General features: G+C 50.3%; 1 protein-coding gene across 2 annotated transcripts in view; it reads left to right on the forward strand.

The window, feature by feature from the left end:
- Nucleotides 1-682: 682 nt before the first annotated feature.
- The window catches only part of Wdr1 (WD repeat domain 1), a 33849-nt gene continuing 21262 nt past the window's right edge, over nt 683-13269 (forward strand). Inside the window, exons 1-3 of one of the 2 annotated variants that reach the window (XM_063273355.1) lie at nt 683-823; nt 1129-1250; nt 10738-10828. In XM_063273355.1, coding sequence (XP_063129425.1) covers nt 808-823; nt 1129-1250; nt 10738-10828 — 229 coding nt within the window. In that variant the 5' untranslated portion in view covers nt 683-807. The remainder of the gene's footprint in view (nt 824-1128; nt 1251-10737; nt 10829-13269) is intronic. The other variant, NM_001014135.1, reaches the window with a different exon arrangement.

The following is a 13269-nucleotide window of genomic DNA, read 5'->3' on the forward strand; positions in this document are numbered from 1 at the left end:
CCAAGGTTTCAGAGCTTTTCAAACAAGTTGTCAGAGGACTCCATTTTGCCCTAATGAAACACTGCGAGGCTCAGAAAATTCCAGGTTTTGCTTCTTTTCCCTCTCCACTAACAGAGTTCCACCCTCACGCCCTCCCCAGAGAGTATGTTAGGAAACAACCCCTGCCCTCCTTAAGAATTACATCCTTTAGTCTTGGCTTCTTTGCTACTAGGAAGTTTTAAGAGTAAGTGCAGGGGGAGAGGGAGTCAGGGAAAGAGGGAGACATAGGGTCTGGGAAGGTGTTCCTACGCATACCCAGTAAAAAGCAAACAAACAAAAAAATCCATACGTGGCTTCAAGTCTTTTGCAAGCCAGGGCGCCAAGCCGGCTGAAAGCTCGAGAGAGAGAGAGAGAGAGATCTGTTCCACAAGAAGGCTACCTGTTCAAAGCCTGACAAGCCAGAGAAAACCACACATCCCGCACCTACAACCCTCAGCACCGCCTTTTCACCGGTCGTGTCGCGTCACTTCCGGGGTGGGGCCGTAAGAGGGGCGGGGCGGTGTCCGCGCAGGCTCGCGGGGCAGCAGCCGCCGAGCTGAGCGCTTGACTATATATGGTCAAAGCTGGGGGCGAGCCGCGCCGGGGCCGCGCTTCCGGGTTGGGTTGTCCGCAGCGGTAGCGCGCAGGGCAGGCGCGTACGGGCCTCGGAGCCGGGCTTCGGACCGCCCCCTCCGCGCCCGGCACGCCCGGCGCCGCCTTCCGCGCCGTCCCTGGGCTCGGCCACTGCTAGGTTCTACTCGAGCGGGGCGCCGTAACAAGTAGGCGAGGATGCCGTACGAGATCAGTGAGTGCGTGGGCCTCCGCGCGCGGCCGCTGGCTTCTGGGGTCGGTGCAGGCAGGAGGGCGCGGCCGGGGTCTCCCACGGCCGCGGGGTGCGGGCTGGGAACCCCAAAGTGGGCGTTGTGGGCTGGGCCGGCCGAGCTGCGCGACCCCGGGGCCTGACCGCCGCCCGGGAAGTCTGCCGGCCGTGCCCGCAGGCGGCAACAGGTGACCGTCTCGGGACCCCCAGCGCTGACTGCCTGCAACTCCCTGGGTCCCGCGAGGCCGGGATCGCCCCTCATGCACCGTGCGGGGTTTGTGTCTCCTCAGAGAAGGTGTTCGCCAGCCTCCCCCAGGTGGAGCGGGGTGTCTCTAAGATCCTCGGCGGAGACCCCAAGGGCGATAATTTCCTCTACACCAATGGCAAGTGCGTCATCCTGAGGAACATCGACGTGAGTACTCTCTGCCCGGCGGGGCCTGCTTCCGTCCTTGCCCTGCGAGCTACCTTCAGAGCCGGGAATTCTTGCCCTTCCGCCCCCTCACCTCCCAGCCTGTTGGCCTGGGAAGAGGGGGGAGCCACGCCCCTTCTGCCCAGGAGCCACACCTTGGAGGCTCAGTGGACTGGTGTGGACTGTTTTCATTGACCCCTACCTCCATATCCCCATAGACTGGCAAACTAAGACTTGGGTCTGTTCAGTCCTTAGAGCCAAGAGCTTTGAGTCTGCTGGTGCTTGATCATGGGGTGGTTGTTGATCCTTCCTGAGCCCAGTTTCCGCATTGAGGAAAGGGAGATGGGGAGATGATCCTCTACTTCCCCTCGCTGCCTCCTCGGCTGGCTGAATGAGCTGGTTGTCTGTCCTCATGCTGTCTGCGCCTGGCATAAATGGAGCACTTGGTAAATGGCCCTGTGCTTAATCATCCTAATACCCTGGGCTTCCTGGTGTGCCAGAGCCCATACCTACACACCCAGTCCTCTGAACACCAACTGTTACGGACTTGAGTCTCAGAGAAGAAACAGGAACTAGTGAATTCCGCTGGATGGTTCTCTGAAAATGACCTGCTCTCCCCAGACCAGCTCTTTGAGAGGCCCTTGTAAATTCGTGTTTTTCTTCTGGTTGTTGAAATGAGTCAGTCTGCTGGGCCTCCTCTCTGTTTCCAGGATGTGGCTCAAATCTTGTCACTCCCTTCCTCAGCCCTAAGGAATGGTTTGGGTCAGAAGCTGAAGCCTGGAAAGTTAGGGGCAGTTTACTACTCACCATGCTTGGTGAAGGACTGGTAGAGACGTGGAGGTTTTGATTGACTGCTCCACCAAGACTGTCACTGTCAGCTCCTGCAAGCCAGGTACATCATTGGTCGGGAGAGGTGGCTTATGACACCCCATCCTCCAAGAGCCTCCCAGCTGGCTGAGGACACACCCCAGTTTCTTTGTAAAATGAGGCTGCTTTTTGAACTGTGGTGGCTGCTGGCTGTGTCTTTTTAAGTCTGATTAAGACAACCAGTGGTCAGCCCTGGGATGGCCTCTGACCTCTAAAGGATTGTTGGGTACCTCAAGTGAGGTGAAAGTTTGGGTCTGAGCCTGCCTTGCTATTTATTTACTTGGATTCCTAGAAAGCTGGCCCAGCCTCTTTAGAACCAGGGAAGCCTCATCAATGGCTTAACACCATTGAGGTCATAAGATTTTCAGAAAGTAAAGGAAAAATGGAGATGGAGCTCTGTGGAATTGACAAAAGATGTCTAAAGCATCTTCATATGCCCCTGGCTGTAGGGTATTTGGTTTCTGTCCCCTATGCAACCTCCCCACTCCACTTTGCTGCTATTCACTTCCAGTTGGGAGACCTGCACTGAGTGGTCACTCTGGTGCTAGGTCAGCTTATCCCTTGGTTTGCTGGCTTGGTAGTATCAGCAGCAATGCACAGGGAGGCTGATAGGGGTGGGTTCACCGCCAGTGACTCGTGCACCAGTCAGTACTTACCCCTTCAGGCTTCACTGGTCTCTCCTGGAGGTGCAGCCACTTCTCATCCCACCGAGGTTAAGTTCCTAGTACCCCAGGACAAACAGTACGATGTAGGGGTCTGTTCCTGCATCCTTTCATGTGCTGGACATTATCAGGCACATTCTAGTTTGCTGATGGGCTACGGTCCTCAAAGATGGATTCAGTTTTTATTAGGGCAGAGTGTTGCTAGAAAAATATGAGGTGTGAATTCTCAGAAACATGGAGGATGTAGAAAGGAAGGTGGTCTGGTAGGAATCCAAGTTCAGGAAGGCTAGCACCATATCATGCTTTGTAGACCTCTGTCCCAGACCACATTTGGGTTTCTTGCATGCCCCTTTCCCCAAATTTAACCCTATCCTGTGAGTCTTGAGGTGCAAGAGCCAAGACTGCTCTGATCCTCATAGCTGCCATGTCACATTTGATTAGAGTCCTGAAGGATCTGGCAGACTTGCCCTGCTTTGCTCTCTCTTGTATCTGAGTACCATACTGGCTGCCCTGAGGTCTGTTCTTACTGTGCCCCTTGGCGCAGTTCTGATCATTCACCCCCAGCTCACACTCGGCAGCACTGCCCCGGTGTTCTTCCTTTGGCCTTCTCTTCCCTGTTGGCTCCCTTGCCTCCTCTCCTCACATACCACACACATCCTTCACATCCCACCTGCTCGTGGTATGGCCTTTGCCTAGACAGTCATTCTCCTGTGTATCCCTGTCATCTCTTATACTTCTGTTTAGAAATTACCTCACTAGAGGGCCTTTCACTTTTAACAGCATTTCTCCTTTTAGCCTTCTCTTAATTTCTGCTGATAGTAAATGTGAACGAAGCTGTCGCTGTTGTTATTTCTAAATGTTCTAGGCTGTTCTCTCTGGTCTGTACCTTCAGCAACACAGGGCTTTTCTGTGTCATTCACCTCATGTTCTTACACTAGAACACCTGGCCCAGTACAGTGAGTTCACTGCACCTAATTTCTTTTCCTGTTTCACTACATTGCCAAAGTTACATAAAATTCAAAATCCCCTGCTTCTGCCTCACTGGTGCAAGGCTAGCATGAAAGGCACCACTGTGTGCTAAATTTTCTGGTACCCACCTTTAGAATTTATACAAGAATATTCTTGCCAACCTCCTGCAGGGCTGCCTGTCAGCTGTTCTGTGACTGAATGACGGCTTTGTGGACCTGGCTTTTGGATAGCTGGTAGCAAAGATGCTCTCTGTCTCTCTTCCCCTTACCCCGTTGCCACACTTGAAGAAGAAATTCTCTGCAGGCTTAAAGCATGTGGTCAGGGAGGCCATCTGGAGACTGGCATTTGGGAACTTTCAAACAGTTCTATATCTTGGCAGATGTGAACCCCCTAGCAGAGCTAAGGCATATATCTAGGAAACTCAGTTCTGTGAAATCAGGTCTCAGGGAATGACACACAGCAGTTGGACTAATCATTGACTCATCTCTTTGGACCAATCAGAGGAGGTTAACCTCAAACCAGTTTTCATTTGGCACCATCTGTTACCAGCCCATGCAGGAGGAGCCTGTGTGGGTCCCTGCAGGTGGGGGTGGGATAAATAGCACTTGAATAGTCCCTGTGTCTAGGTCTATGCCTAAGTCACTTCTGCCTTTCCATGATGGTTGTCAACCAAGGTGGTACAGGTTAAAGGGCCTGCTCGTAGAGCACACTGTCAGCAAAATGTGTTCTTTGTAGCAGAACATGGTAGTGTGTTTGACTACTTGGACAGAAATAAGTCACAGTAGCAGCTCTGTCCAGAGCCAAGAACTCTGTGTCCTTCACCCCAAGATCACCTGGTGGGTAAGGGCTAGACAAAGTGCTTCAGCACAAGTCAGGTACTCCGGGTCTGTGGGTTCAGGTAGGGTCTGTGGGTTCAGGTAGGGTCTGTGGGTACTGGTTGAATAAAGCTAGAGTAGAGGCTGTGGATGAGGGACAAGACTGGACTGAGAAGACTCAAATTGGCAGCTAGACACTATCTACGTGGCTCAGGCTACCCTGCAGTAACCCAGCATTGTTCTTTAGGGTTGTCACTTCAGGGTTTCTTTATGTAGCCCTGACTATTCTGGAGTTCATTCTATAAACCAGGCTGGCCTCAAACTCAGAGATCTGTCTCTGCCTCCTGAGTGCTAGGATTTAAGGCTTGTGCCATCACTGCCCAGCCCAGCATGTCCTAAGACCCCTGGAAACATTCAAAGATACCTGACAGTGACAAGGTGACTACCGCCCATGCAGTTGACTCTTGTGTCTAAGTTTGAGTCTGGGAAGCCCATTAGCAAGCTGGACATAAATGCACTGCTCAAAGGCTCATCATCTGGGTAGCTGTCCATTGTTTCTGGGTATTTCTGGTACACATCCACTAAGCCACAGTATCATTTAACTTAGCCTATTAGCTGTAAGCCAAGGCTTCTGTCACTGCTTCCTGGGAGGGGGTGGGGTTTGTTCACTATCAATGTTTAAATATTGCTGATATTTAATAGGTAGATGTTGCTGAACATTCTACAATTCACAGGACCATCCTATAACAGAAATACCTACTTCAAAATACCAGGAACATCCGTTTTGAGAACCCTAGTAGATAACATCGTCACACACTATAAGCCATTTTACAAGAATGTCAGGAGTGCCGTGGAGCGCTGTGGATGAGCCACTCATGCCGAAGAGTATAATAAGGACAGCTACAAGCACACTTGTGCGTTCAGGGCATGAGCCAGAGCTCTCCCAGAGGAAGCCTTAGACGCACAGTGGAAGTGGGCAAAGTCCAGACAGGAAGCCAGTGTACTGCATGGTAACTTTGCTTGGGTGTGTATCTTTTGGGAGGAGCAAGGAGGGAGATCACAGTCTCCTGTGATATAAAAGAAAGGAAGAAAAGTAGAAGCAGCAGCAGCTAGTCCTTGAGGACAGGGAAGAGGTAGCCTGGGCTCCCTGAAGAGCTCATCCTGCTTTGCTTCTGCCATCTCAATGGAGAGTGCTCCCTACTTGTGGCGCCTCTTTCAGAAAAGATCCTGATTCCAAGCTTTGATACTGGACTTGTTACCTTCCTTTAAAAGGCCCTGTCCCACCTCCATAGTCCTCTCCACCTTCAGTGTCCACCCAGTATAGAAGCACAGGTTGTTCATCTCTGGGCTGTCACTCCCCGAGAAGAATCTTCATCTCATTGTACCTCTTAATGAGTGGGGTAATATTGAGATAGAAGAGGAGGGAGAGGAGGGGTCATCTCCAGGTATAGCCAAATTGACTGGCAGAACATCTGCAGACGGTAGCCTGGCTGTGCTGGTTCCCTCCTGACGTCTTCCCTGCCTCCCTATTGGGTAGATGGAATCAGCTCCTAATAGCTCATGCTCAGGCAGGGGCTGGGCAGGTAGCAGGAGGTACCAAAGCAAGGTGGCAATGTCTTGACCCAGTCCAAGGGTCACTATGCTTTCAGGTCACACTAGACTACCCCTAGACCTGTAAGTGACCACCCTACCTCCTCTCAGGACCTGGCTCCATCCAACATAACAACCATGTACAGCCAGGGTGAGCTCTAACTCCTGAGCTCAGGACAGACTAATGCTGGTTCCAGCTATAGGAGAATGGGACCGAATGGAGTAATGAAGACTGTTAATGCAAGCCCTTACCTTACCACAGCTGGCCTGGGTCACATCTAGTCATTCAGTGTCATTGTGCCTTGGCTTATTCAGCTAGGTATTCGGTTATAGCCTGCATCTTCTTGCAGACAGTGTCAGTGGAAGGGTCGGCTCAGCGCCTGTCACAGTGAATACCGGGTCTTTGAGGATGGCGAATCAAACACCCAAGTCCTGCATAAAGTGTGTGGTCCGTTTAGTGTAGAGAGTTGGTGGGGTGCACCAAAAGGATGCACATCCCAAAATGTGGCTGCTGAGTGCATCGTGCATCATGAGTCCTTTTGTGTGACATGTCAGGGAAGGTCAGGTCCACAAGTCCCCTTTGCTGCATCTTTGACTACGAGATGAGGATTAAGAAGAGGAAGAAGAGGTACAATTTAATGGAAGTGGTGGACTTTCAAGCAGTGATTTGTGGAGCATAGGCTAGATGAGGGGTGGAGCAGGGAAAGAACTGTGGACCATGGTGAGCTGAGAGTTGGAGTATGGAGCCAGGGAAGGTGTCCAGTGTGCTGTTTGGTGGCTTCCCAGTCTGGTTAACCAGTACATTGTGAATTATCAGGGCCAGGGCTGGTACTGTACCCATCCTGAGGGTGGCTGTGAACAACGCCAGTTAGACTCCTCCAGTCTCTTTCAGCGTGGTATAGTCTGGGGCTTGGCCCGGGCACTATTTCTGCTGTGAATGTGTGAAGGTTTGTATACTGTGTTGGAGCTGGGTTACTGCAGTAGCACAGGATTGACCACAGAGGGGCCCTGTACATTGTGATTAGCACAGGCCTTGCCGTAGCAGGATCTGCTCAGTCCCTGCCACCACTAGCCTGGCAGTACTGGGAACACAGTTCCCTTCCAGGAAATGTGCCGCGTGGGTGAATGGTGGAGGTTGCCCAGCACTCTTCTGCTTGGGCTCCAGGAGACCTTTGCCACTAAAGAAGCACATGGAAGCCTTTTTTTGTGGCTCTGATGGACATGGCTTAAAGGTTTAGTTTAGTTTAGTTTAGGTTGAGTCCTCTGTGGACTGCCATGGTTGACTTAGACTTGCCTTGTTTGATCCCAGTACCTCATGCTGGAAGAGGATGCTCTGGAAACTGCAGGAGCTACACTGAATTGCTTCTGCCCTCCCGCATAAGTTTATTACTGGGGACTCAGAAGAAAAGCCTGTGGTTCCAGTACACGAGATGGGCCAGCTGATGTCTAGGGTTAATACCAGGAGCAACAGGAAGAACTGGGTTGAAAATGTGGCTGAAGATGAATGCATTCCCAGGCTGGTTAGGAGCACTGGGTAGCCTTGGTGGAGAGGCTCCATGGACTGAGGAAGCACTTTTTGCTTTCTTCCAGGAATCCTGGGGCCTTTGACCCCATCCCCTTTACAGGAAGGTAAGAAGGAAGTCTAGGGTGAGGAACACCTTGTGGAGGCTGTTCTGAATGGTGACCCCAGCCCTAACTAGGGCAGTGGGCCATACACATAGTGGTAACTATGCCCCATGCTCCTGAAATTTGTTCCTCAGGCTGCTCACTCTAGGGAGGAAGCTGGGGAGAGAGGACTTGCAGGATAGGGGTGAGGGTGTGTGTGATCACTCTGGGTGTCTTCTGTCCTGGACTGAGGGCAGGGAAGCCATCCTATCTCCTGGCACAAGTAACTGCTCCTGCTGTGAGCCTAGGAGGGTTGGGAGGAGGTTGCTGACTCAGATGCAAGTCATTATCTGTAATTTGGAGTCTTTTGACCCAGTTGTACTCAGAATACAAACGAGAGTGTGAGAGTGCGTGAGTGAGAAAGAGTGAATGATTCATCCATCTTCGGTGGAATTTGGTGCCCTTTGGGGTTTTTACAAGCCCTCTGCAGGAGCCCTGACCATTTAGGGTCAAGAATGTTGGCCTTGGCCTCTGCCTCCTCTCCCTCCATTTTGGGATGCCCTTTCCTGCTGACTTGCTTCCTACCCTTGGAAGGCAATGCAGCCTAAAAGGTCACAGTTTTGTAGCTAGTGCAGGCTTGACAGCCCTCAAAAGTGTCGGCTGTAGGTAGGGATGGGTGAGTTGGAGCCAAGTCTAGATGTATCAGGTGCTGAGAAGGAAGGGTCATGATGTGACGCTTGAGCTGAGCAGGAGAGGGTTTGCCTCAGTGCTTCATGAGCTGTGCTGTAATTGCAGGTGCACAGTTGATGTGACTAGTTCCCTGACCATAGCAACACTCCCAAGATTCCAGAAAGCCCCCTGGCTCTACCAGGCATCTATATTCCCACCAGTTCCTGGTCTATTTTGATGGGAGCTCCCATTCTAGAACAGGCTCCCAGTGACAGAGATCAGCAGTGTCTGGGCGTCATGACTGAGGTCCAGGTGGCTAGGTGTTAGTAGTTTAATCCATTTTTTGTGTTTGAACAGTGTTATGTTGAGGGTGGGAAGATACACCATATCTTTCCTAGATGGCTATCTTGGTTATCCCTGCCTGCTACCACCACTCACTCATCTCACCAAGCATCTCCTCTACACCCTCCACAAAACTAGCCAAGCGGCTTCATCACAGCTCTTTGTGCTTCTGAAGTAATTACAACACCCCTGAGGGGGGCTACATGGAAAGCTGGGCTCTACCCTAACATACAGAATGCCAGCAAGCCCTTAATGTGCCTGAGAATCCAAGAAAGACACTGGACTATCCTCATACCCCATTTGAGGTCCCTTGATAAGGCTTCCCTGGTGGCCTTTTGTGGACATAGGGTTTTGTTTCCTCTAGTGAAGTACCCAGGAATGGAGTTGTTTCCTGAATGCATGGTTAGCTTTCTTTTCCTTTTTCTATTTATTTTTATCATTAGTGGGTATATGTGGCAGGTGTGTGGAGGTTCGCACAACTTTGGAGTCAGTTCCCTCCTTCCACCTTTACTGAAGTCTGGTTGCTTTAGCCACTGAGCTATATCTCCCCATCCCATACAAAGTGTTACCAAGCTGTTTCCAGCTGTGACAGTGTGGTCACCTATCCGTCCTCGTTAGCAGCAGTGTTGATGGTCTCATTGGTTCTTAGGGTATGGTACTTCCCAATAGATGAATGCTGTTGTTTCTATGCTGACTTACACGCAGTGTCCTCTCTGGAGTCTCAGTCTTTTTTATTTTATGAGTACACGCTTACTGTAAAATGCTAACTTATGAAACACATAAAATAAATGCTGTGAAGTTTTAGAAGAAACAGACTGACGGTGCGTTTTGTTTGTTTCGTTTTCCTGCACCTCACACCACGTACTTAGCACATTATTTGCTAAGTGCTGTGATGGCTCATGGGATGTCATATGAAGCAGGTGACAGGAATGTTGGCTGGCTGGAGGTGGGTGGTCTCCATCTGTAGAATGAGGCACTGCAGGACCCCTTGACCAGAGATAAACAAACCCTAGGGCCTTAGGAAAGCAGGCAGAGACTGAGGAAAAATCTTAGCACCACCTGTGACCCTCTCCCCTCCTGTGATCTCAGCTCTGAGTCTAGGAAGCTGCCTCCTTTCCTAGAGAATACAGGTGGGAGAAAGCTGACAGCAGGAATCAGGATAGACAGCCTCATCTAATTCCTTCAGAAAGCAGGCTTAACTGAGGAGAGACTGAGAAACATCAATGGCTATGCTGAGGGGCTGCTGCAGAGAGTGCGTACTTGTGAGAGGGGATTGGGAATGAATGATCAGGTATCTGCTTTTATAAACTACACATCCAAAACCTCACTGCTGAGGAGTAGAGCACTTTCTAGCTCCAGCTTCTGTCCTCATGCTTTCCTCAAAGTCCAGCCATTTTTATCTGTATTGGGAAGTGCAAGGAGTCCTCCTTTTTCTCCCAAGCTCAAGCTTCTGACAGAAGGCCCCCAACTTCATTCCGGTTTAGTTCCTGAACATCAGAGCCGGGAACTATCTTGTGACAGACCCAAGGGGTACTTGAGTAGGACCAGCAGCACTCAGGAGAGATGGCTTGGGAGCTGGGCATGGTAGACTGTATGAATTCATTGTCAGCTGACAGCTTCCCACATAGGAGTACCATACTGTTCTTTACTCAAATGTTTGTGCGCTAGTCCCCATATGTGTGTGTGTGTGTGTGTGTGTGTGCGCGCGCACACACACACACACACACACACACACTCACTCTGAGGGAAGTATAAAAAAAGCTGGCAAAAACTTACCTGAGATGTTACCCCAAGAGGTCAAATGAGCATCAGTGGATGGCCAGGTAAGTATTTTTCTAGGACCTAGGCCGTGCTAGTCTGATTTTTGTTAAACCTTGTGTATCCTTGTCCTGGACTTGGGTTGGAGTTAGCTGTAATGTAGTTGGTGCCTATACATTTCTTCTAATCAGCCTCCGCTTTTCTCCCCTATAGAACCCTGCTGTTGCTGACATCTACACAGAACACGCCCATCAGGTGGTAGTAGCCAAGTATGCACCCAGCGGATTCTACATTGCTTCTGGAGGTAACTATGAGTACCATGTGTGGCCCAGGAGGCACCTGCTTGACTTGGGAATTGGCTGGGGTCCTGGTTAAGGGTATGGAGAGCAACACTGATTCTCCATAGTTAAAGTGACAGGAAGGCATAAACTCCAAAGTGCCCATTGCAGACCTAGAATGGACACTTTGTAGTTTGCAGTGTTGCAGTGCTCTAGCTTGTTCCCTGAGGCCCCTGCTAACTGCCTGGGCATGTGGTAGCTATTTTGTGTCAATCTACTGGCTGCTCCTTTCCAGCCAGCATTGCAACCAGTGTTGGCATTGTTTGTGAGAGCTGGCCTTTATGCCCTCCAGCCTGGGCCTCTGTAGCTCAGTAGGGGACTGTGGCAGATGGGACAGGCAGTTATTTTGCATTTGTGGTGGTTTACACTCTCAGCTCTTAGAAGTAGAATTTTACCATTTACAGATGAGAAGCAGAAGCGGAGAAGGTAGACTATGCACCTTGCATCCCATTCATTTATTCACGCGAATCATTCAGTGTTTCATTCAGATAGCCAATAAACAATTAATAGCCTGCTTGCTTATCTTTGTTTCCAGTACAGGGAGGGAACTGTGAAGGAGCAATGGCTGGGACTCAGAGCCCAGACACTTGGCCAGAACAGGAATGGCCAGGAATTTTAGGTGCTGTGGCCATCCTTGTAGGTTGAGGATCCAGAGGTGATGTGTGTTTAGTACTTAGTAGCACGAGGTCTGCTAGGGATAACCATGGCAGCTATCAGTGAAGCAAGGGTACACTTAAGAGGGAAAGGGTCCTGCAGAGGCAGGACAGCAGGTACACGACTAGCGTTAGAGTGAAGGGCTGGGCTGGGCCAGGCTGGGCCGGGCTGGGCTGGAGTCTGGCACACCCTAGGCACTTAACAAGGTTTGTGTTTAGATGCTTTGACTCTGTAAAACTAACTCAGATCCCATGATTTATTGTAACCTTGTAGATTTATTTTATTTATTTATTTATTTATTTACCTACCTCTGGCCCTGCTTGCCAGCAAAATGTGTCTTCATTTAAACCCTAGGATTTGCCTGGGCTGCCTTTTAAAATTATGTTTTAACACTGAGCTGAGTGTTCTGAGAAATCTATCAAGAGAGGAGGTTTGCTGGTGGGGGCGGCCGCTCAGCTTGGCATAGCTCCTGCTTTGCCATTCCCTCTGAGAGCCTGTGGGCCTAGACCTGATCTCACTGTCCCCATGGGGCTGTTGGACAAGACAGAAATCCAATGGCCTTCTGATTAAATGTAGAATTCAACAAAAGACAGTCCATGAAAAGGGACATTGGTATGGTTTTGATGTTCTCTTAACAACGCCCTGGTTTGCTGGCAGAATGCAGGAAGCTTGTGGGGGGATCACATTTCCAGTGTACTTTGAGGAGAGCAGAGTAATTGTTAAGGGTAACAGTGGGACATTTGCTGTGCACATGAAGGCACTGGGCTAAAAATAGTGTTTTGTGTTTGAAGTAAGGGAGGGGATGGGGAAGCTTAGGAAAAGCTGTGCTGGCACGATAGGTCGGCTGCTAACGGGTGTGCCCAAAAGGGTTGGATCCCAGTACCCTGAAGCCTACATCTCCCTCCCAGCCAGGGCCCCCGTCTCTTTGAAATCTGTAGATGCTGTCAGTTCAGCTGTCTAGCAGCTGCTAAAGGATAGAACCTTCTGGAAGGAATATTAACAACATGAGGGATCTGTCCCTGGAGCCCAAGCCTCTGGGAAGGCCCTCTGATCATAGGAGACATTTCAGGGGCAGTCTCACTTTTCTTCCCTCTAGACAGTGATTTTCAGACAGCCTAAGGATGTAGATGAGGCCCCAAGTCAAGGTGCCTGATTTGGACTAATACCTAGGACAGGGAGCCTTAAGATGAAGGCTTGAAGGTGCACCACAGGGTGGAGAGTTCTCTGGGCTGGGTCTCCTTGGGTATGAATAGAAGCTACTGTGCTCAGGCTCTCCTCCTCCCTCTTCAAGCCCCACGGCTTTTGACTAGGCTTGTGTGCTCCCTGCACCACATGTGTCAGGTCAAGGAATGCTGCAGACTCAGAAGAATGGCTGCTCCATGGCTCTGTTCTCTGTCCAGGTGTGACACGAGTTTGCCTAGAAGCCCTTCTAGGCCTAATGGCACACTGCACTCGCTGGGCAGCTTTTCTCCCTGGTGTTGTATAAACCAACAGGTCATTGAAAATGGTTCTCAATTACTTGATCTCTTTGGGTACTATTCTGTCTTGAGTAACTACTCTGTCTTGGGATGTGGCTCCCAACTTGTGTTTGACTATTGGGGTGTCTATCCTGGTAAGTTGAGGCCTTGGCATTGCTCTCTAGGCTCCTCCTATCTCTTTCCTGTTCCAACTGATTCTAAAAAGAGTGAAGTAAGGCCTGAGGAAGAAGCTGCTGGTCTGGTGGCAGAGGTTGTATATAAATGGCTGGATACCA

The sequence above is a fragment of the Rattus norvegicus genome, chromosome 14 (assembly GCF_036323735.1).
Source record: "Rattus norvegicus strain BN/NHsdMcwi chromosome 14, GRCr8, whole genome shotgun sequence".
Taxonomy (NCBI): domain Eukaryota; kingdom Metazoa; phylum Chordata; class Mammalia; order Rodentia; family Muridae; genus Rattus; species Rattus norvegicus.